Below are 25,700 nucleotides of genomic sequence, written 5' to 3' on the forward strand. Positions count from 1 at the left end.
AAACCTTATCATATTTAGTTAACATAATCTGTTATATAACATAGAATAGGGGCAGTGTTGTCATACATTTACCCGGCCCTGCTGATTTTAGTAAAATGTCAGCATACATGAATATAATGAATATTGACCTACATATTTTTATATTTCAAAATATTCATGGAAAATCAAAGAAGGGGTTAAACAACAAGACCAGTTTGATAATTCAAGATCATATCATGTTTTGGCGGGTAGTAATAAGAAAGTGAAAATATGGGGTTTAACGTCGGACTGGGCTAATGAAGAGGAGCATACGCCATAAAGTGTGCTATATGAGAGACATTTTTCCTATATCGAATTCCAACTGTCAAGAGATCTTTTACGTGCATGCCTATACGAACGACTAGACAGCTGTCCTTGCCAGGGCCTCCATCCTGCACCACTGATAAAGGAAAACCATGCTGGACTTTATCGGACTACACCGGGAACAAACCCACGACCTCCAGGCTAACGAGCCAGCTTCTTACTCACTTAGCAACCGTGGCTCCCCAGGCATTAATAAGAGTAATACACGAGTTTTATTTTTGTGATGGGTGGATGCTTTTTATGATGTGGCCACTGAAAGGTGTGTATGGAGTAAGAACTGTGCCAACTATCAAATATGGACATGTTGCAATATAATGGTAGCACATATCATACCTGATAGTGACAACTAATGAACGACTGCCTGATCCTCCAGCCAAAGCAATGTTCATTAACTTTCACCAAAATTCTTTTTAGAAAAAAAAATAAATAAATAAAAAGAGAAAGAAAATATCAATTTATTTCCAAATATTAAATATCATAGTATAACAAACTTACAGACATTTTCTTGTGTACATGGATATAAAAATAAATAACAAGTTTTATCACAGAAATACAATAAAATCATCAACAAATACATAATCATACGCAATAAAACACAAAAAATAAAGGAAAATGTCTTTATCACAGAAATACAATGTAATCATACACGGAAAATAAGGGGACATGTCCTTATCACAGAAATACAATATAATGATACACACAAAACACAACAAATATGGGAAAATATCCATACCTGGTTGAGCCATGAGCCATGAAATTGTTATCAGCCACCCTAATTGCCGGATTTATTGAAAGAAATATTCAGGAAGAAAACTAAATAAACAGTATTTACTAATCTGGGGTTAGTGGCTTTCAGACTAATGGGAACTGAATCATTGTAAGGGGAGGGGGTGGTATTGGGACAATCGTCTAAATGTTGTATCAGAAACAATATCAATTACAAACAGCACAACATAAATTAAAGCATACAAGCACAATATTACAACAAAAAATAAATTCTATTAAGAGATGGTAATAGGTTTTACATCTCCCTTACACACATAACAATTAATGCTTATCCTTTTACATAGATGGTATGTAAATTTACCACACATACCTGACCCATATCACAATTCCAAGTATACCAGCATAATTATTTCTGCACTACATTATTGTTTAAAAGGCAAATGACTTTTATTCCCAAATTATTTTTGCTTTTAATCAAATATGAATCCAATTAATAACAAGCCAACAGTGAGGCTGATGTCCCCCGCCGAAATAGGAAAATAATTAGAGGACACATATAAATTTATCACAAATTATCTTTTACAAAGTATTGAACAATCAAACAGTATATCTTTACTTATAGTCTAAGCATACAATGTTTTTGATGGAATAATTATAGCATATTAAGGGGAAAACATGCTCTATGCCTACAGATCTAGAGTTTGGTTGTATCAACGGGTCTATTTTCCATCTTGCTGCAAGTTGTGCAAAGTTCACTGTTTTCTTTCTGTCATTAAATGTCAATTCATTATTGCATACTACATATTTAATTAATTTATAATAGTTTCTTTTTCAATTTGTTTTTTCCATTTATTTGTTTATTTACCTTGCCTATATTCATTGTATTGGATTGTATTGGAATTGCTCAATTGATGCTTTTATCAATACCTGGTTATAATATTATGACATGTAATGTGGCAAGTTGAGTCGGGACATGTAGGCTATAATGTAACCTAAATGTATACATAAGTGGATTTCGTTTCATTTTTTTCGAAAATATTGTACAGATAAAAGAGGAGGAATTACAGGGGTAATACATTGGAAAGCTTCTTCAAGAACTAAAGCATAAACTATATTGTTTTCCAAAGTCTCGACCAATCAAATTGCGTATCGCTCTGCTTACCCTGAGCAGAAAATGCTCATTATCAAACTTAGTCAAGGTATTACTGTAATGAAACTATACACCAAGTTTCATCAATCTCACTTAATTAGAACTAAAGTTATCGTGTCCCAAAGCATCAACCAATCAAATTGCTTATCTCTGCTTACCCTAAGCGGAAAATGCTCATCTTCGAACTCCATCAAGGCATTGACCTAATCAACACATACACCAAGTTTGAACATTCTAGCTCAATTAGGAAGAGAGTTATCGTGCCCCAAAGTATCAACCAATCAAATTGCTTATCTCTGCTTACCCTAAGCGGAAAATGCTCATCTTCGAACTCCATCAAGGCATTGACCTAATAAACACATACACCAAGTTTGAACATTCTAGCTCAATTAAAAGTTATCGTGTCTCAAAGCATCAACCAATCAAATTGCTTATCTCTGCTTACCCTAAGCGGAAAATGCTCATCTTCGAACTCCATCAAGGCATTGACCTAATCAACACATACACCAAGTTTGAACATTCTAGCCCAATTAGGAAGAGAGTTATCGTGTCCCAAAGCATCAACCAATCAAATTGCTTATCTCTGCTTACCCTAAGCGGAAAATGCTCATCTTCGAACTCCATCAAGGCATTGACCTAATAAACACATACACCAAGTTTGAACATTCTAGCTCAATTAGGAAGAGAGTTATTGTGTCCCAAAAAGTGTGACGGACAGACAGACGGACAGACAGACGTACAGACAGACGGACAGACAGACAGACAGACAGACAGACAGACGGACGAACCCATTTTAATAGTCCCCTGCTTTCTTCGAAAGGCGGGGGACAATTAGATCTGATGGTACTTTTAATTCCATTTGAAGTCAATTAATAATCAGATTCAATATATATTTAAAGTCATTTAATTATTAGATATGATGGTACTTTTAATTCTATTTGAAGTCACTTAATAAATAGATATTATGGTACTTTTAATTCAATTTGAATTCAATTAATAATTAGATCTAATGGTACTTTTAATTAGATTCAAATTCAATAAATAATTAAATCTGATGGTACTTTTAATTAGATTTGAATTGAATTAGTAATTAGTCTGATGGTACTTTTAATTAGATTTGAATTCTATTAATAATTAGTCTGAGGGTACTTTTAATTAGATTTGAATTCAATTAATAATTAGTCTGATGGTACTTTTAATTAGATTTGACATAAGGAAGGTACAATTTCATAACATCATTCTTATGTCGTCCACCAATATTTTCGAGTCGTTGATTAAATACGAAATGTGCGTAGTCACGGCGTTGATCTACTTCTTTATTTACCAGTGTTGGTTCTTCTTGAATCATTTTAACATTCTTCATACCACCAGAACCATGGACAACTTTTATTCTACTTGGTGAAGTTTTGGGACGACCAACCTTGTCTAATATATCATTTGCCTGGTATAAAATAAACAAATTTATGGTTATAAGAAGATTATAATATATTAAGCAACTTATTTTAACTTCTTTGTTAGGCATTTAGCAATTGAATATATTTACACAAGGCACATTTTATGGAGACACAGCCACAAAATCTATTAATATGCAACATTTCGACAAGAACACTAATAAATTCACTAATTGTATCCATAAAAGTGTGCCTTGTGTTAACTTTTGAAAAAACAATTCACCAATTGAAGTGCATCCCTGGGATTATAAGCTACTACTGTTTTATGTATTGTGTTAACAGAAATATAAGGGATTGTAAATTGCCTGATGGATGGAAGCTAGCAGCTAAGAGTAGAAAGGGAATTACTTCTACTTCATGTATACAAGTATATCTGTTTTCCAAACCTTCATTGATTTTGCAGAGGAGAAATATCTGAACATATTTTACAGTAATGAATTCAGGACAGATACACACAAAATGGGGTTTTACATCCCACTGTTCTTCACCAACTGTGTTAATAAGAGAGATGAGGTTTAACCCCCACTCGACACAAACTAGGTCATTTCGGGACTAACATATGGTTCAATTTTATTTCAATAATTCGCTTGCGCGTAGGGGTCTTTAGCAGTGGGAGAAAACCAGAGGACCCAAAGAAAACCCAGAAGGTTGGACAGGCGACCCTACTCCTTGCCACGTACAACCAGGGAATCGAAACCACGCCAGTTCACTCAATGACAGACCTTATGATGCAGTGCACACATGCTAACCATTCGACCATCCAACCCCACTCTGTGTTAATGAAGACAGAATCCCCATTGCAGCATCGCAACCCAGACTTCTTTTTGAAATAGACTTGAAGTAAAGCTTTACTCAATAATATTCATGTAAAGTATGTGCTTGGGTTTTTAATTGGGGCTCCAATTTGATGTTATATTAATTGTTGCTTTAGGTCAGCATCTAATATTTAATGAATATATTAATTCTTACCCATTCATCCTATGTGTAAGCAGAAATAAAAACAAATAGAGTATAAAAAATGATAATAAATCATTCTTAACTTTCAAAACATGATTTATATCGGATAATTACAATTCAGATTTAAGATGAAATGAAATGAAATGAAATGAAATGGGGTTTAACATCCTACTGTTCTGCTCCTATGCGGGGCCAATGAAGACGAGCATACACCATACAGTGTGCTATGAGGGAAATTTTGCCCAGGCAGCGGCACTATCGCCTACTCTTTTATCGAATTCCAACTGCCAAGGGATCTTTTACGTGCATTCAAATGTATACATGGGACCTCGGTTTTTTGTCTCTTCCCAAGAACTAGACAGCTGTCCTTGTCAGGCCCTCCGTCCTGCATCACTGACAAAGGGGAACCACGCCGGAAAATCTGGATGAACTTTCTCGGCCAATGCAGGGATCGAACACCCGACCTCCAGGCTAGCGAGCCAGTGTCTTACCCACTTAGCCACGTGATCCCCAGATTTAAGATGCCTCAGGGCATTAATAGAAGCAGAAAATGTTCTGTTGAATCAAGAAATGATAATTGAGATCATTAGCTATGAAATAAGCCATATATATGTACCTGTGCTATTACTGATGTATGATGCCAGCTTTTAGCATGTTTTGTATACTCTTCATATTCTTCTTGTAATTCAGATTTACTGTAAATAGAAACATTTGACATTTCTAGTCGTATTTTATATAATACATATGTCATGCAACTTTACTGCAAAAGAAGGGCTAGTATTTTGGGGTTTTTTTTAAATAGATGTATTCAAAGGCATAGGGATAGGGTGATGTATTTTTCTGTATGTATATAAAATTTATGTATATTTCACAATATCCACTTTATAAGCAAACTCTTCTTCTATATCCATGTTGTTGAAATTGAAATAAAATCATACCTCAAGTTTTGTCAATACTCTACTTATGCTTACAATTTATTTTCTTGCACAGTGATATCCTGTATTTATGTCTTATTTCAATTTATCCTACAATTATTTTGCTAAAGTTGGTGCAAATCCTGTTCCCATAACAGCACCACTAATAACTGTGAAGCAGTCACAGGAAAATATTTAAAATATAAAATCGATTGCATATAGTAACTATCCATATGAAACAAATCTCTACCTTCTGGCTAATTTCATTTTCTCTTCCATTTCATTAAAGGTTTCTATTTGACTCAACCATGGTGTACTCATTCTTAACTGAAATTGAATTGAAAATGGCAACAGATAGTTTTGTGTTTCTTTGATCTATACCTACGCTTGTAAATGTGGTTGATCTAGAGTTACACAAATACATCCAACATAAATACACCAAGAAAAAAAAAAAAAACACCTACTATTACTGCTAAATTAAAGATGCATTTTGTAAGATTTAGATATAGGGATGTCCATTCTCGCTATAATAGTATGAAAAATGAATATGCTGAAAATTTCAGTCTAATAAATGTTTGAAGTATTGACAAGAAATAGCTTAAATAGTCTCGATTGTCAAGTACCATTACTATGATAACAAACAAAAGTCTTGATTTTCCATTTTAAAGTTTAACGAAAAGATAGCAGACATTGTGTAATCCCTTAATCTCTCAGCTATTCGATGAGCTAGAGAGTTGATATTAATAATTGATATAACATTTGGAGCCAGAAAAAAGACCTGCAACAGGCAGATTTTGCTCTTACATAAATAATAATTATACGATTATAAAATAAATATATTTACCTGGTTTCTTGGTAGTATAAGTGGTGTTAAAGATGGTAAATTCTTACTTTCTGATGAAGAGTAATAGGACTGTCAAATAAAACAATTTTAATAGTTTTATGATTATGTGACCAAAGCATAGAAAAAGAGAATTTAACACAAACAATATTATATGAGCATCAGAGTTGAAATGTTGTTCAGTAATAAACAGTAATTTTATTCCATAGAATTGTGTCCTGTATATTTCAAGTTCATTTAATAAAAGCCATTGAAACAGTTTCGAATTGTATATGTCTTATAAAACAAAGTTTAATATGTATGTACCATAAATCAAGAAATTAATGTATCATGAAATTATTGTGACCCTATGCCATATCGTACTGTTTTTTTTTTAAAAAAAAAATAGCCATGTCCTTTGTCTAATATTTCATGACAAAAACGGAAATCAATTTAGGAATAACTCAGTAACTGCATTGTATAATTTAAAAAAAAAAGAAACAACTAACCTTTTTAGCACTGGCATGTCCCAATAAATTAACATCTAAACGATACAATAAGATTTGACTCTTATAGCAACTAACAGCTAACAGTAGTTGTAACACACCCATTAACAGTTTCTTGTTTAATAGCATCTGGTTAAAGTTGAGCAGAAGTCCAATCTGGTGATAACCTGTTTCAACCAGTAGTTTTTTAATTTGTTTGTTTTGCCATAATGGACGCACTGAAAGATCTGATACCTTCAACTGAATTTCTGCCGCATGTTTTGTTATACTTAACTGAAAGAAAGAAAAATAAATTATTTACAATTTTAGGATTTACAATTTTTTGAAGCAATGATGATAAATCATCAAAAATCTTTCAAGTACTGATTTATATATAATTTCAAGATTTATAAAAATTCAATTGATGATTGCATAAAATATATCTTTTAATTTGATCAAATAGATATTATCTTGAGATAACTACTCACATGATCATCTAATAGATATATTATCTTGAGATAACTGTACTCACCAGATCATCTAATAGAGATATATTATCTTGAGATAACTGTACTCACCAGATAAACTAACAGAGATATATTGTCTTGTGATGGATGCTATAGCCCACCAGACCACTTAACAGAGATATATTATCTTGAGATTGCAGTAGTTTCCAGATCAATGAAGAGAGATATATAATCTTGGGATAGCGTACTCATCAGACTATAGACATATTATCTGGAGATAACAGTACTGACCAGATGGACTAAAAGAGATATATTATCTGGAGATAACAGTACTGACCAGATGGACTAAAAGAGATATATTATCTTCAGATAACAGTACTGACCACATCGACTAAAAGAGATATATGTGACAACTCCCACGAAACCAGACGCTTGTCACACAACTTCATTTTGTACTACGGGCACAAAAACATAAACTGTATGCCTTCTTGTTGCCTTGAATGAGCCAAACTCAATTCCATATGATATGAAAATTTAGAAAGAATTGTATTTTTGGAAAGCTTAGGCTGTGGACTATACAATATGCTACCAGCTCTATTTTTATAAAAACAACCAAGAGCCTGGTTTTGTGGGAGTGGGTCACATACTATCTTAAGAAAGCAGTACTCACCAGATCAACTAATAGAGATATATTATCTTGAGATAATGGTAAAACATCACAAATAACTTGACAACATCTTGGACTACTGGATAAATCTGCAAAAAACACCGAACAGATGTGGACTTAAAAAATCCTATTACGGTTTTCATACTGTTGGTTCACATACCGATGGTGCTTTTGTAGTTAAACATGATTTAGCTACATGTATTTAGCTATAAATTAGTGAAAGTTTATGCACAAGGCTTACTTTTGTAAACACCTAATAACATCTCTTATTTAGTTGAAAAAAAATATAAACAGATTTTCTGTATTTTGTTTTAGTAAAATATGACAAAATTTATCCAGGTCCAGAGACCTGTTTCACGAAATTTTAGCTAAGATAAAATCCAAATTTTAGTAATTTGATTGGATAACATTAGATTGATTTTAGTGCTTAGCCAATCAAAATTTAAGTATCTACTAAAATTGGATTTTATCTTTAGTTAAAATTTCGAGAAACAGGGCCCTGGTTCATTAGTAACTGACAAAAACAGCTGGAAAGTTGCATACACCAACAACTTTTATACATACCAGTTATAGCTCTAAGAGCATCGTATGCTGGTATTAATAAACTATCTAGATTCCAGTGTGGATAGACTATATACGGCTCAGTAATCCCAGAACCTTTAGCTTGAAAATGGAATCCTAGAAACTTGAGTAACTCAAGACCACCATTACTTGTGATGATACCAGTTGTCAGCTGTGATGTCATTCGATTATTTTCTTCTGTATGTAATCTCTTTAAAGCAGCATCCAACTTAAATGATATAATTATCACATGAATTAGAATAAAAAATAATCTTCATCAACCATGAAGTAATTTTGTTTATAGACATAGCACACATCACCCAATATCTAAAAGATATTAACCCGTTAAGCGTGACGTTTTTAAAATGTTAACTACCCCTTATTGTGTAATTAATTTGACGAAGTGACGAAGAACTATATACTACGTTCTAAGAATAGGTTGGGGAATATACCTCCAAGGCGTTATATTACGCCCTACACACAGTGAGTGGCAGTTGTCCAGGACGTAATATAGTACTATAACGTCCTACACATATGGGTGAATTCCCAAGGGACTCACCCAAGTGACGAACTATGTTCTAAGAATAGGTTGGGGAAAATACCTCAAAGGCGTTATATTACGCCTTACACACAGTGAGTGGCAGTTGTCCAGGACGTTATATAACAACCTACACACTTAGCGGGTTAAATCATTTTGTCGTCTTGGTTGACTTATTAAAATATGGACGATCAGGCAGACAATGTTGACGATTAGGTATTTCAAAGATATCTTCAACAGGCAGATAATGCAGACAGTATCTATAACTCTATTTAGACTCCTAGTCTGGTACCAGTGAAAGGCTTCACATGAAGTTAAATCAAATTGAAACAAAGGCCTTAACCCTGGTTTACATATGTTTCAATATTAACACGTTTCTTCTTACATAAATAGACTTTAAAAACAGAACTTTTTTGAGATTCATATTATTCATTGGACACTTCATCGGATTTCCAGCACTGTAGCCTAGTATAAAAAGATTATTCCTATTATCAATATTGATAACTAAATGAAGAAAATGGGACTGGGATGGACTACAACCACACCAAGGGGAGGCAACTGATCACCAGTTTCTAATACATGGTTATAAAATGAATAACATTACTCTAATCATTTTGGTTGAACAACTTACAAGTTCTATTAGATCATAAGCTACAGATACTTGTTCAGGACAATGTGATAATAATTTAACAATTATGTCCTGTAATTTCTTCTTATTTTCTTCAGGACTAGCAACTAAAAATAGAGCAAAATAGAAATAATAAAACATTTCACATTAATATATTTACTGAGGTAAATAAACTTAGAAATTTAAAAATTGAAACATTTTGCTTGACATTAATAGTGATAATTATAAAGATATGGGGTTTATCATCCATTTAAAATAACAGGGTTTAGTATTCCAATCTTTAAATTCCATTAATCTATACGCAAAATGAGATTAATAATTCATTTCAATACTAATAATAGCATAAGTTACAGGAAATTTACGGAACTCCAATCTTTAATTTGCAATGATTTGCCGATTGAAATTAATAATCCATTAATAACTACTAATAATATCACCATAATTGACAGGAAATCTGTGGAATTCCAAATTTTGATTTGCATTTGGGGGGGGGGGGGGGTAGATTTATAAAAAAATCCATAAAGAATACTTACCATGAGTAATCGATGATTTTAAATTCAAATATTCATGTCCACTCTCTTCTTCTACCTCCTTCTCTGTCTTATCAATAACTTGATTTAACATGGCATGCCGTATTGACTTAATATCTATACTTATATCTTTACCAATCAATATAAATGGACAGCATAAACAAATATGATCACATCTGCAAAATTATTAAACAATTTGTAAATAGTTTCAAATAATCATTTAGTCTTTATTATGGGTGCTAAAAGTCAGATTCAACGATTCAGAAAATTTTGACCTGAATATAAAGGTAAATATTGCAAGAAAATTATAATTACAACTGTTTAGTCTATGAAATATGCATCCAATATTTAGAGGTCAACCTGGGAGATTGTGACACACTCAAAAGATTATTTATTGTGTGAGAGAGAAAACCGATTTAATGTTTTCTTGACAAAACTTATCATTTTGGGAATAAGTAGTAAATATTTGTATAACTATTGTGCTAGTACATTAGTTGGCACTCATCATGGATCAGTTTTAGGTTAAAATATGAGAAAACCCAAGAGGCTCGGCCTGCAATACTTCCTTTCATTACTGTGCAATGAGTATTATCTAATTCATGTTCCCAATACTTTAGACCACTAAATAATAATCAAAGCCTCATTAAAACCCTAAAACATCACTGCACTGGAACATTGACTGCTTTTGTGTCCCAATATCGGTACAAGAATATTGCCTCCAGACACAATATATTATACTATAAGTGTCAACATTACAAGAAATGAATTATGTTACCTTTCATCGTCTTTAAGGTTTTCTATAGTTTTTCTAACAGCATCTGTTAATGTACTATTAGACTGTAAGGTCAGGTAGAAATAATGGTAAAATTTCTCCATTAAATAATCTGGTAGCTGCCACTGAGTTACCAATACACACTGTGCACCTAGATAATAATTTATACAATTTGTACTTTATTTGTGGAATATTATTGTGTGCAGTAAAAATCATAATGACCTCTACAATTGTAATTTTTTGTTCTCAGCATACTTGACATAGAATTAAATCTTTCAACATATATAACTAACTAAAATCCAAACAGGCAGTTAGTATGCATATCTTATCCTTTATAAATAATGCCAATTAATAAGACAGAAATTAATTTAATGTGCAGTCATCATAACTATGTCATTTCACATGTAGACATAGCTGACAATCCCCAGCACATCCATTACCATTTTGCCACAGACACCCCTTACATTCCAACTTCACCCCCTCTCCATTCTGCCACATGCTTACCACACCCATTCACCGAACACACCTATCAACATTCCTCCACTCACACCCCACCAAACACAAAAGAAACTTACCAGCAGCAAGGAATAAAGCAGGTAGAATATAACCAGGTTGTATAAACTGTGATCTATTGGGTGTATAACCCACGTTTATAACCACTAGTTGACATTGTAGTTTTATATTTAATATATCTTCTGGTCGCACTAAGTAACTCTCCTCTGTTGGTAGACTCTTATCTAATCTTTGACTTCTTGGATTGGGTGAAAATACTAAATATCCTTTCTCTAAACATCCATAAGTTGCTGAAATTTGACAAAAATATGTAGAAATAACAATATTCACAGTTTAATCATACTGTCATTTACTCAAATATTCAACTTAAATATTAGTAAATCACTAGATGATTAGAAGAAGTTGGAAATAAATACCTTTTGATAATTTCTGAATGTTTAATGAATATTTAAATGGATTAATTATCTTTCTTTAAGTCCTTATGGTAATATATAATGCCTTCAAAAGCTTTTAGGAATTTCTATATGGTTCTTAAATGAAACGATCCAACAAAAATTCCATGGAGAACTTTTGCCTGTATCAGTTCACAAGCTTTGACAGTCAAAATATGACCATATGCCCTGAAGAACAAAACACTTGTGAGTAACGCTTTATTTAAATCTAAAAAGTTACAAATTTGAACTAAAAGCTTTAGAGAAGAGCAATTAAATTTTTTTGTTGTTTTTGAACTATTTTCTCCCCAAGAAGTAGAAAGCAAATTTTTTTTATAGTTGTTCTTGTAGAACAATAATTCAAATTGGTGAGACCCAGACAGAATGCCAACTGCTGAAGGTTTTTATGCAGAAATTCCAATATGGAATGGGATGATGTTTCCACATAGATTTTAAAGCATAAATTCAGCAAAAAATGTGGAAATTCCAATATGGAATGAGATTATGTTTCCATAGAGATTTAAAAACATAAATTCTTTAATTGTTTACCTATATGTATAATAGTTGATCGTTGAATTTCAAATAAAAACTTTTCTTTAGTGGCTTCAGTCAGTAGAATTGGATCTACGTCCAAAATTTTAGCAACACTGTTAAGTTCTCTCTTTGCTGATAACATGTCTCCACTTGGTTTCCACTCTGACTCATCTAACATCAGCCTTAAAATAAATTAAATAGTATTTACAAAAACAAGCAGTGTACATATGAAGAGTTCAAATACAAAACATATATGCCATTCTTTCCAAAAATGAGATATTTGTGCACTCAGATATCTGTGGGCCATATCAGAAATTAGTGACAAACTCACTTGATATAAATCTGATTTTTCTTAAATTTTCAATTTTTCTTTACTTTTTCAAAACAATACCATTATCGCATCTCAGCTAAAAATTTGGAAATACTGATACATTGTAGGTCAGTTTTTTTTGCAAACAAATTTGGAAAAAGTCATAGAAAATTTGGAGGTGCATCGTTGGAAATATAAATGATTCAGTGTATGAAAAACCTGACTAAAAAGGGACCTTATCGTTTTGAAAACATTGACAAGGCTATAGGGAAAGAATCATATCATATAGTCAATAAATACAGTGACAAACACCACACACACACACACATCCTTGACTGTCCAGACGACATATTTTTTGTAATATATTAATTGTTCTGTGCAATCTAGGACGTCTACAGCTTCATAATTAAACCTAGTGATACAAATTATTTCCATGGCATCATAATTAAAGAATTTACCTTGGGGGTAAACTTGGCATTCCAATAACCAAACACCGTTCTGGACTACTCATCTGAACAAACTCGGTAACTGCCTGACTTGACTTAATGATGTCAGTACCTGTTGCTGTCTGAGAAGTAATGGTGGAAAACGTGTGAGTAGACATCATCTTCTCTGGTGAAACTGGGAGACCAATACTTTTTGGTGATGAAATTGCACTTTCAACTTCTTGATTCTTTGATGACAAAGATAAGAAAGTGTTTTCACGACTTATTCCAAAGCTGACGACAGATTTGCCTCTTTCTACTGCAAGAGATCCTTGTGAGGTCAAAAGCCGTGGATTCGAAACAGACTTCAGATTAACAATTACATTCTCAGCTCTCGAAAGATCAGGCGCATCGCTGTATGCAGATCCAGTGCTACGTAATTTTAGTAATTTTGACACACCACCGCATCTTGATTGACTGCGTTCAAATTTCAGTTCATCTTGTGCTCTGAGTGAATCGATTTCATTTCTCAAAACTCTATCAAGCAGCAGCAGGCAAGGGAGATAAGTGATGTTAAACCTATCTGCTAGAGGTTTCAATGTCCAATTCTGTAGAATACCAAACGGGCAATGATGTAATTGTTTATCAGGAATAATAATTAAATTGCTTTGGGGATCTAGACTGGATAATATATCTTCAATTGGAGAAAGTAGAATATCATATAGCTGCCTCTCCAGGGGCCGATTTTTAGCTTCCAGATCCTCTGATATTTTTCTATCATCTGCAGCAGACGGCTGTTTTGGGGATTGTTTGGACAATTTTTGGTTTTTAATACGAATGGCTTTTAACAATGAATCAGGACCAGGAACAGCTCTATTTTCGTAATCTTTCTGTTTGTTTTGATCGGTCATTTCCATGAATAAATCATCGATCATATTTCTAACCTGTAATGGTCAATATATACAGTAATGAGTATAGTTATTCTTAGAAATCCATTGGCTTGATTGTTTACTCGATCCTGCTAGGTCACTGACAGGAATAATTTCACTCTACAGAATTCTGTATAGCAAAAGGATTTACAAGTCAGTTAGGAAACTACATGCATGATGAATACTAAATGCATCCATATCAAAATGTTTTAATATACCTTTCATAATTTTCTTTCATTAGTAAGCATATACAAACTATATATTTTGCCAGGGGCACATTTAACTGTATAATGGTGCTACACCGTACAAATGTCCAGAAAAAGACAAGATACTATTATAGCCAATGACCCAGAATAACAAGTTAAAGGACAATGGGTTTATAAGAATGAGTTACATGACAAATAAAAGGCACAAGTTTTCTAGAACCCTACAGACACTTTGATGGTAAAGTTCCCATTCTTAGCAACATAAAAATCACATGACAAATTTCGTATCAAATTGATGTTACTGCCCTAGAAAATCCAGCATTCCCCCAACTTCACATGCAATATTCTGGCAACAGAAAATTGAAAGGTAAATTTGGCATCTGGAATTGGGAACTCTTCCTCATGAGATCATAAATAGTGGTCAATAAAACCTCTTTAGGCCTGGTCATTTTGGAAGTCAAAAAATTACAAAGATAAAATCTATTTACTTTGCTGAAAGATACAGCAGATGTAAATTTCTTCTTCATCTAAATACTGATAGCACTGTGAAATAAATACCTTTTCTGTCATTGTGATATCTTTTGGTGCTCGTCCAGCATAAAACCTTGTCATACCATCTGCTGGCTGCAGTACCCATAGCAACAGATTGTAGTCAAGTAATGAATAATACAAAATGGTGGCATTTTGCCCAGATACAGTTCGTGCTAACTTCTGATAGGACCACATATCCCAAGAATTTAAAGAACCATACACATTTTGTCCAGGCACTGTTGAGAAATTAGGCATTTCTGTGATGCATCTTTTTCTGCAATTTTCTGCATATTCCAAACATTCTTCTTTATTTCCCATCTTTGCAAGAACATTGACTACACCATCATAACATTCCTGCAACTGTTGTCTATATTCTTCAGGACAAAGCGTGCCTTGTTCGTGATGTTTGTTTATTTTCTTCTCAAGCAAAGGTATCAGTTTCAGGAAATATTTCCGGGACTGTTCAATTTCAGCCATTTGTGTTGAGTTGTGATGCATGCAGGCAATGTTATATTCACTCATTGTCTGAATATCATAAAAATCGAAATCTCTGGCCAAATCACAAGCATGTTCATAAAAATACAAACTATACTGGTGCTTACCCTGAGCACGATAAGCATTTCCTAATTTACAAAAAGCGGTGGCTTTATTTCTGTGATCAGTTCGTATGCATGAGTTAAGCATCAATTCAAAAGTAGTAATAGCCTTATCATAATCATTTTGTAACATATATGTATCTCCCAACATTTCATAAGATATAACCAACATTTTCTTATCTTTACTCTTCTGTGCAATTTTAATATGCTGTTCATGGTATGTTATGGACATCTGCCAATTATGGAGAGCTGCGTAGATGCTTCCCAGGCAACCATAGGCTTGAGCCATCCCTTTTTTATTACCTTGCTTTTTTGATAAGGCCAAATACTTTTTGTAATTTTCCATCGCTTCTAAATATTTTCCTAGAATTTCATTAAGCATTCCTGTATTGTGATACGCCTCTGCATACATTTTACCAGTCAAGCCATACCGCTCTAACAAAACTACATATCTCTTTGCATGGACGATCGCTGAATTCATATTGCCGATAGATTTGTATGCTATGCTGAGATTTAAATGTAAACCACATTGAAGTTGTTCGGTCCAAAAGTCAGGCATTGTGATCTCACCATCATGATCGACAATTAACTCCCTTTCTAACTGATGTAACTTTTCATAGAATATAATGGCCTGATAGGTGTCACCACCGTCAAGATAAAGTGTAGCAATATTAACAAGAGATTTAGTCTGATATAGGGCATCATGTGTTGCTAGGGACAACGAATAACATTCCATATAGTAATTAACAGCCTGTTCTTGTTTTTTGCAAGCTGTCAATGCATTAGCTAGGGTTAGTAAAAGTCTCATGGTAATTCCTTTCTGGTTTGTCTGAAGTTTCTGTGCGACTTCCAGAACTTGAATACATATTTCAAACTTTTTGGACTGAAACAATACTGATCCAATTTCTGTCAGCTTCTTGTATGTATCCATATCTGAAATACAACAGAAAAAATTCTTAGTTAAACATACATTATGCAAGAGCTAAATCTGCCTATTGCAGGTCTTTCTTTAGGCCTGAAATGTTGTATAAACTATTAATTAGACATTAATTAACGTATCCAGACCATAATCAACTCTCGATGTCAATGCTAGTCTGCGATAATTGTTGGATTATGATCCGATTTGCTGCATAACTTTCCTTCTTGATTTAACGATTAAATGGATAATCGAGACTATGATTTTTGTCGTACAGACTTTAGTAATGATGACCGAGGCTATGCGGAACCGTCGATCGCTTATTTCTCGGTTTATAGTGGATCAATTTGACTGAAATTTTCAGCAAATTGCCTTTACATTATCTAGTTTTTAACTATTATAGTGAGAACTGCCAACTCGTTATCGAATCTCCCATAATGTATCTTTAGAAATAAAAAATAAATTATGTGTTAATTTGTTCAGTTCCATTCAATCAAACTGGCGAAAATTTAGTTTCTGTTAACTGTTGAACACAAAATCAGTTAATTAAAAGCCTACTCTTATATCAAATTCCTACTGTCTATATAAGTGCACGTCAAATGTGTACCCGCGACCTCAGTTTTTCATACAATCAAAACAACTTGTCTGGCCCTCCATGCTGAACCACTGACAAGAATTAAGGAACCATCCCGGAAAATCTGGATGAAGTTTCCCGGATCAAACACTGGACCTCCAGGTTAGCACGCCAAAGTCTTATGTATTGAGCAACCGGAGATCCCGATTATGACAGTTATTGGGTAAATACTGCATGAGTATGAAGTAAAAGAGAGAGAGAGAGAAATGGGGTTTAACATCCACTCGACACAAACTAGATCATTTCAGGACTAACATATGGTTCAATTTTATTTCAATAATTCGCTTGCGTGTAGGGGTCTTTAGCAGTGGGAGGACACTGAAAAAAACCCATGAGGTTGGACAGACGATCATACTCCTTGTCACGTACAACTGGTATGAAGTAAAACACTTCATGTTTATACATCAGTTTGATTAGTATGCCAGCCCATCTATTAGACCATCGGAAACAACAATTATCTACAATTACTAATCAAAATATGGCACTGGTCAATGCTCATTTTATTACAACTGGATCAGGAATATGGTAAATACTACCCTAATTTTTTCAGTCTCCGCATCTATGATCTATAAGTATATTTAATCACCTTTAAGATTTTCACAAACACTTTCAGGCACGTTGCACAGGGATGTTGCAACCATCGCAATATTGCTGGATAAATTATCAGCATTGTCCAGATCCAGGTCAAGGCTGGTCAAAAGGTGAGTTAAACCATCACGACTATGACCAAGATAATGTAATGCTAATCCTAAGGCACAGTGAACCTAGAATACAAAATAAAACACATAATTTAGAAAACCATTTTAAAAATAATAGAGGAACCAAGAGATACAGATAAGGGTTTTAGAATATTTAGGATATTATCAGTTATTATTACCCTTTTTGTCTCAAGGCGCTACAGTGGCACCGTGTGGTGCGAGCTCAATAACCAGGAGGTACCTTTGTTGGCTGAGAAAGTTCTTTGGAATTTTTCTGCATGGTTTTTCTGTGAAAATGGTAAAGGATGGAGGGCCTGGGAAGGAAGAGTGTCAGGTCATTCGGGCAGAAAGTTAAGGTATGTGCACATGCTGGCATGCACATAAAACAATCCTTAAAATTTGGAATTCCTTGAAAGAGTAAGTGAAAATGCTGCTGTTAGACAAAATTTTACTTGTTTGGACACTGTATGGCATATGCCAGCCTTCTTTTTATATTTGTCTAATTAAAGTCATACCTGAATAGTCATTTTCCCAATTAATACTGGAGGTCCTGGAGGTAATCAATGAATATGAGTCACCTGCTAGCTCTGAACCAAGTAGACAACAACCGAATATGAACTTAATCGAATACAAGCCAAAAAAGACAGGACAGGATGTAAATTTAATGGCTTTGATCCACCCAAAAGGAATGTAAAAAATCAAATCATATAATCCTTTTTGAGTCTGTTTGGATTCAGGTCAAAATCAAATTCATCCGGTAGGGATCTCATTTTTGGAAACATATTTATATGTTGTGGATATAGCAAATATTGTTATATAAAAATAGTCAAGTGAATCAAATCTAAAATTTACAAATCATCTGATTAGGGCAATAACCGTAGAAGAAAATGATTGTTACCTCTGAGTTTTCTGGTTCTATGGCTAAAGCACTTTCAGCATCTTGTAGAGCTCCAGCATAATTTTTAATCTCCATGTAAGCAAAAGCACGAGCTGCAAGGACTGAGGCATTCTTTGAATCTATCTCTAATGCCTCATTATATAATGATACAGCCTCATCATATTCTTTAGAAGATGTGGCCCGGTTACCTTGTTCATGTAATGAGATCACCTGTTCAAATAAAATTAAAATCTTGCAGTATTCAGGTTTTCAGTTTGAATTCATGTACTATTTTGTTTTGGTACATTGAAATCTTATTCAATCTTATATAGTCCAACACAGGGACAGTTGGATGGTGTCTCTTGTGATATATATTATAATAAGAATGGGTGGAGCTAATTTTTCTTTGCTCACTTACTAGTAGTTATTACGCCTGTGAATTCAACAGCACAAGCATATTAACAAAATGGCATTTCCAAATTATACATTACTGTCTACAAAACAGTTATTTTTGGTTTGGGTAAATATTTGAAAGTATGATGGATTTCCTTACACACTTTCCTAGGGAAATATTACAGATTAACCGTAGGTATTTGTGTCTTAATGATTTATTATATGAATGGAACTCATGAAACTGTATTCTACACGCAGTATATTACAATGCATGGTTATAGAATATCTTTATGTTCTAACTTATACAATGAAAGTAATGATTGTACAACATCACTGTCTACAAAAGATAAAATTCTTCTTTAGTCTATCTTACCTCGTTTATTTCTTCAGCTTCACTAATTACTACACTTCCTTCTGCTAAACTTTGTAAACTATAACTGCCTATAATAGGAGTATTATACAGAGAAAGTCTCTCCATTGTCTCTCTCTTAACTTGTTGTTATGGACTGGGCTTCATTCCTCTATAATCCTATTCATTGTCTATACAATGACTTTCCTAAAACGGAAAAAAAGATTATTTGAACAGATTGTTATAGATATTCACATTTGAGGGTAAGTTACCTTAAACTTAAAGTCTAATTGTGTCATTTTAGCGCAAAATAAAATTATGTTTGATTATAGCACAATGTAAATATTTTAATTGTTGTATTTTGGTGAAATAAAAACAGCAAAATTAATTCATTAGTTGTTTAAAGAAAATAATATGAAATGTGATTTAGGGCTACCCTTTTGATGTGTTGTGCTTGCATAACTATATTATAAGTATTGAGTGTCATTTTCGGAAAATATTATGTGTAAACTTAAATATTAACTATGATACAGCTAAAGATATCCATTTTATAAATAGGCCTAAACCTGTGAGATTGCTTGGATTGTGTACAAACATGCACATGAGTTTATAATATATGCTGAAGAAATGTACATTTCAAGGTTAAACACAATACAGTTTAAAAAAACATTAATAACATATAACATAAGTAAACACAGCTTAATCGGTAAACCAGTCACACAGAAATTATAATGATAACACTCGTCAATCTTTTCTTCGTTGACGAGTTAACATTTTGGATGAATTGACTGCTTTGTGTAGACAAGTTAATCCAGTTGATATTTAGACAATTTAAATAAAACTGCTGCTTACAATAATTTAAAAAAATAAAAGATTGTCCAATTTGTGATTTAAACCTGCCAGTCTTCATCTGGAAATGTTGACCGGTGTCCCAAGCTGTAGTGTGTCTGGATAAAACCAGACTTTTATTTTATAAAAATAAGGTAGGTATAATTTACATTTCGTTATCAAGTACAGCACATGGGTCCTGCACCGTATAGACCTCTAAAGGAACGGAAATCGATTATCAGGTCACCCAATAAAAAAAATTGACCTGAAATCTTAAAAGGGTTACGGTACATGTCCTGATAAGCAGTTTTGACGTTCACGTCCAAACGACTTAATATTTTGAGCTGAAATTTGGAAACAAGGTAAATACACCATTCCTCTATATTTTGGCGCTTAAGTTTCATATGTACATAGACTTTTATTTTTGAGGCTCTGTTCAAATCGTTTAGGCTATGAATATGATGTTGCCTAATGAAAGAGTACAATGATTCATGAGACTGCACATAGACTTTGATTCAAGTTTGAATCGAAATCTGTCAAAAGACCAAAAGTTTTTATTTCATACAGGTTCCTCAAAACTAAATTCATAGTAATAGGTAACTAACTTAGTATCATAAGTAATATACTGTCAATGATAATTATTCGATTAATTAAGCATTTACCATTAAACAAATGCCAATATTATAATTTCCGGACGTTACATTTCCACCATATTGCCGTTTCTATAAACAATTCTGAATAGTAATTTGCACCATATAAAACAGAGCGTTGCTTTTTTTCTCAATATTGTCTATTCTTACTTTGGTCATATGTTTCTTATACACATCTACAGTTGTGTATTATTCGCATAGGCGATTTAATATAAAGGATAAATCGAAACATGTATCATAGCGTTTTTAACATGAAATCGCAATTAAATTATAATTGCAGCCGAGTACGATCAAAACCAACCGGATATCAATCATTTATTATCTCCCCTTATTTGGTTGCCGTGTTTTGTGAAGTTTTCCCGTCTGGTTCAACTTCAAGTCAACTTTACAAGTGTTTACCAATGCATATGAAGTCAAAGGGTTATCTTTAAAGGTAGTCCAACATTTATTGTTTGACCAATTCAATCGGTGCCAATATACATGTACACTGGTATAACTTAAAGAATAATACGGAACAGCCAACATCGTCACTGTACTACACTAGTCACGAAAAAGTCGCTAAGTAAAAAACAAAAACATTAATATTATTATGATTATTGAGATAAATCCGATGTGTTTATTTTTAGACACGATTGTGCATGATTTGCATTTTTCAGAAAATATCAAATTTCTCAATATGTTGGCTACCCAGATTATTTAAAATTTAGGAGTCACGGTTTTTATCCTGTTTTTAAAAAATGTGAACTCGCCACAACACAATTTTAATCTTTTAAAGATGGGTTCCCAGAAAAGTATTTATTGGGTGGTTGTTTTCAATAAAAGTATGGCAATTTTGGTATATATGGAAAGTAGAGATATCCAATCTTACTAGAAAAATACTGGATTCCCCGAAAAACACTCATGGAGCGTATACAGGACAAAAATGTAAGGATTCTCCTAATCAACAGCCCGACGATTAAGAACTTCTGCACAAGTAATGTCAAAGGTCACAAGCGAACATTGAGCGCTTGATGTACAAGTTGATAAACTTTATGAAGAGTTAGACGTACAATACTTTCTGAGATAAAAATGACGGAAAAAGACGCAGGTAGTTGATAATCCGAGAATTTAATTAGGATTCGATATTTGTAATAAATAGTAAGCGATTAAAGACAACATCGTCTTATGTATGCAATGAATTCTCTTCTGACTCCCAAGACGTGACGTAAACATTACCTGCTTTGATCGAATTTTAATAGCAGGGCATTCCTTCGCAATTACAATGTTTGAGAAGGATTTGAAGCATAATTATGACAAATTAATTAGTTTGAATATGTTTTTGGTCCATATATACCATTAAATCACCAAGTTTGTACGCGGGAACCCATCTTTAACCATGTGCGAATATGTTCAACTCAGAACCCGGCAAATTATCGGAAGAAGAAGAAAGTTCCCCAGGATTTTCCGGCGTGGTTTCCCCTTGTCATTTGGGCTGGATACCTGGAAAGGAAAATCATCTAGTCATTCGGAATGAACAAAAGCTGTTGACTTGTTTTGTTGCCTGGCAACCTGTTTTCCTCCTATGTGCTTGAGATTTATGCTTACAAATGCCAAGTGTGATTCAGGAGAGTGGGTACAGCTTGACAGAAATTTGGGGATTTTCAATTTGTAAATATTTTGGATGGGTCTCTTCTGTCATTTCAGAAGAAACTATTGAAAGTGTATTTAGTAAAATAAAGTTAAATATGATTTACATCATTCAATCAAAGCTCAAATGTGGTCCCGGACGTGACCTCATTCACAAACTGGTCAGATCAATATGTAGTGAAGGCCATTGAAAGTACATGTATAAAGAAAAGAAATTTAGATTTGTATTTTATTCAGATTATGATTTGTAGTAGTAGTAATTAATCAAACTGTTTATGGACTAAATGCAAATAAAAACTTTCTGAAATAACTTATTTTTGTATGTGCTGGAAGTGTCTACTGTATATGCATCTTTATCAATATTAATTATTTTTTTAACAGATATGGTCAGATATTTACTACCGACAAATACTAAATAACTTTTTGTTAAGATGGAGCCCATGGAACATGACCAGTGGCGGGAAAGAAGTTTTGAGGCCATGGAAACTAGCTGGAAAAATTCAAGTATGGAGGACATGGAGTTAGATGAAATTGGTCGGCAGTCACCATTTGGTCGACAACAAGCTGCAGTACACTACCCTCTACAACATAATGTTGCAGCCTGTAATTTTAACTTTGCTTCAACTCCCATGACTTCAACTCCTGTGAACTCTATTCCTGTTAATGTACCTAGAGATATATTTCGTGGGGGATCAGTACAATTGCAGCATAAATTATATTCAGTTTCTGATTTCCAAAATACAAATCCTGATCGAAATCAGAATCATGTGAATTTTGTTAATGGTAAATATAAGCCTTCATATATATTCTATAAAAGAAATCATTGTAGACTAAAATACGTTGTTATCATGGTACCCACAGACGGATTCAGATCTCAAGTAAAAATTTGTGTGTCAACATAACATCAAATTTGTACATAATGAAAATAGGTGCACCTCGCTATTTTTCATATTTAATTCGCGTACGGTATTCAAATTTATGTCAGTTATATTCCTACAAAATTACTTGTTTTCGTAATATGATAGAATAAAAGCGTGCCGATCTGTACCTCCTACAATTTTACGTAAGTAAAGTAATATTGTTCCAACTTTATGTGTCTTCATTTATACGGCAGCAAATGAAACCAAAACATCTGAAATAAGAATAGTTTGTGATAGAATGAAAGCGTGCGGATTCGTACCTGCTTCAAATTCACGCCAGTTATATTCCCCCAATATTACTTGTCTTTGTTTATACGACAGCAAATGAAAGCAAAACATCCGAAATAAGATTAGTTTGTGATGTCGAAACATCATATTCTTCTTTATAAAATGGTAGTTTAATAACTCCTAAAATGGCATAGCCAACCTCTGGTATTATCATGTCTGTTATTGACCGACGTGATTTTTTTAACATAATTTCGCACTAGAATCAACCATTTTACTACTTGTGTAGTAAGCAATGCCTTATATGGTAAGCAATGATTTCTGTGCAACAGCGAGACATAGAACAAGCAGTAGACCTGCTGTACAGCACAATTAAAAATTTTAAATTGGTTCAAACTTAAACGGTCATTTACGTGAAACCACCACAACATAATACCCCTCTCATAGATAAGCAGCTTGGCAAGTAGTATCATGTGCACTTTGTGTGTTCCAAAATGTGGTTAGGCTGTACACTTTAATAATGCCTTGAAATCTTCATACAGAAAAAGTAAATATTAGTTTATATTTTTCAGATGAACAACAGGCCTCAGAAATGTGCAAGAATCAAACATCACCAGAAAAATTAAAGTCTCATGCAGATAAAATTAAACAAATTCGATCACTTTGTGAACCATCCCCAAAACGTCAGAAAGTACAGAAACGACATAGACCAAAGCAGAACTTATCCAAAGATACAACCAAAAGATGTTGTTCCTGGTCAAAATTCTTTTTAATCCCAAGTTGTTTAATTGTGTTAAGCTCTGTTATAATGCATTTTTACATTGAATATCAATGTAGAGAATTTCAAACGTTTAAGAAAGACAATCTAAGGACAACATTAAAAGAAAATCTTTTTGGGCAGGATCTAGCCATTGACACTATTCCAGGCTTACTAGACGAATATTTCAAAAGACTCAGTACCAATAATAGTACAAAGCCATTGGTTTTATCCATTCATGGCTGGACAGGGGTTGGTAAAAATTATGTCAGCAAAATTGTTTCGGAATATTTTGCATTCAAAACCCTCACAAAATTTTTAGTGCCTTTGAATTTTCCTCATGAAAAAGATGATAAATTGTATAATAAGCAAATTGTTGAATGGGTTAAAACAAACATTTCTCATTGCTGTGTCAATTTCATCTTATTTGATGAGATGGACAAATCGTCAAGTGGTGTTATATCAGGATTAAAAACTGCTATTATTGACCAATGGGAAACAAGCCATTACAAAACTCCTGTGATTTTCCTGTTGCTTAGCAACTCAATGGGTTCAGAAATAAACAAAGTGGTTTTTATGTCTGATAAACCAAGATATCAGATTGACGTGGATTCAGAGTTGACTTCCGTGTTTGCTGTCAACAATGCATGGTTTTCTGATTTTGTTGCTCAAGAGTTAATCGACAATTTCATTCCATTTTTACCACTGGAAAAACATCACGTTATTGAATGTATTAAACAGGACTCCATTAAGAAAAATCTGGATCTGAGTGCGGATAAACTAGACAAGATATTGAAAGAAATGACTTTTGTCAGTATTCGAGATAGACTGTTCTCTAGTACTGGATGTAAGAGAGTTTCAGACAAGGTCGATCTAGTCATGTATAATTATTAACACTAACAGTATTAATATTATGTAAAAATGATTTGTTTGTTTTCATATGTATATTATTATATTGTTTTTTTATATAATCCAGAATATATATTTATTTACTTTCATCTTTGTTATTTACATGTATTTAGTTAATTCAAAGATTTGACAATAATCAAATCCTTACTTTAATGCTGATAGATAGTTGGATGACTGCACAGTTATGCTCTTTGTCAGTAATATTAATTCAATTAACAGCATAATTTTAACCAGATCTGAAATTTAACTGACACTATTGCACAAAAGGTACAGTCCTTGCAGTGGTTAGATGAAATGAAAACTAAAAATAAACGATACAAAGATTTAATAATATCTAGTTAAATGCAATAAACAGTATAGTACGGTGCACATATTAGTTTATAGTTTGCGGGTTTGGTGGCCGATTAGTTAACGTGTGCGCGTTAAATCATAAGG

At 33.3% G+C, this 25,700-nt stretch overlaps 2 protein-coding genes across 2 annotated transcripts; one reads left to right on the forward strand and one right to left on the reverse strand.

The window, feature by feature from the left end:
• Nucleotides 1-1,627: 1,627 nt before the first annotated feature.
• Nucleotides 1,628-20,887, reverse strand: LOC126832006 (tetratricopeptide repeat protein 28). The gene is made up of 18 exons (XM_050562693.2): nucleotides 20,841-20,887; nucleotides 19,375-19,557; nucleotides 18,630-18,839; nucleotides 17,620-17,797; nucleotides 14,915-16,416; nucleotides 13,255-14,165; nucleotides 12,502-12,668; nucleotides 11,584-11,811; nucleotides 11,012-11,159; nucleotides 10,240-10,412; nucleotides 9,710-9,813; nucleotides 8,544-8,769; nucleotides 7,983-8,068; nucleotides 6,870-7,139; nucleotides 6,385-6,453; nucleotides 5,791-5,867; nucleotides 5,243-5,321; nucleotides 1,628-3,659 (listed from the first exon to the last, which is right to left on the reverse strand). The coding sequence occupies exons 2-18, from the start codon at nucleotides 19,477-19,479 to the stop codon at nucleotides 3,414-3,416; spliced, it is 4,779 nt and encodes a 1,592-aa protein (XP_050418650.1). The 5' UTR covers nucleotides 19,480-19,557; nucleotides 20,841-20,887; the 3' UTR covers nucleotides 1,628-3,413.
• Nucleotides 20,888-21,133: 246 nt separating this feature from the next.
• On the forward strand, nucleotides 21,134-25,354 carry LOC126832025 (torsin-1A). The gene is made up of 3 exons (XM_050562714.1): nucleotides 21,134-21,261; nucleotides 22,836-23,237; nucleotides 24,172-25,354. The coding sequence occupies exons 2-3, from the start codon at nucleotides 22,886-22,888 to the stop codon at nucleotides 25,248-25,250; spliced, it is 1,431 nt and encodes a 476-aa protein (XP_050418671.1). The 5' UTR covers nucleotides 21,134-21,261; nucleotides 22,836-22,885; the 3' UTR covers nucleotides 25,251-25,354.
• The last annotated feature ends 346 nt before the right edge of the window (nucleotides 25,355-25,700 follow it).

This window comes from Patella vulgata, chromosome 1, assembly GCF_932274485.2.
Source record: "Patella vulgata chromosome 1, xgPatVulg1.2, whole genome shotgun sequence".
NCBI classification, from domain to species: domain Eukaryota; kingdom Metazoa; phylum Mollusca; class Gastropoda; family Patellidae; genus Patella; species Patella vulgata.

What these genes read in the sequence shown, in the direction of transcription:
- LOC126832025 (XM_050562714.1), top strand. Translation starts at nt 22,886, where the DNA reads ATGGAGCCCATGGAACATGACCAGTGGCGGGAAAGAAGTTTTGAGGCC. An exon ending in TCATGTGAATTTTGTTAATG is followed by an intron (nt 23,238 to 24,171) that starts GTAAATATAAGC and finishes TATATTTTTCAG; the next exon opens with ATGAACAACAGGCCTCAGAA.
- LOC126832006 (XM_050562693.2), bottom strand. Translation starts at nt 19,479, where the DNA reads ATGGAGAGACTTTCTCTGTATAATACTCCTATTATAGGCAGTTATAGT. An exon ending in TAGAACCAGAAAACTCAGAG is followed by an intron (nt 17,798 to 18,629) that starts GTAACAATCATT and finishes TTTGTATTCTAG; the next exon opens with GTTCACTGTGCCTTAGGATT. An exon ending in AACCTTAAAGACGATGAAAG is followed by an intron (nt 10,413 to 11,011) that starts GTAACATAATTC and finishes ATAATTTTGCAG; the next exon opens with ATGTGATCATATTTGTTTAT.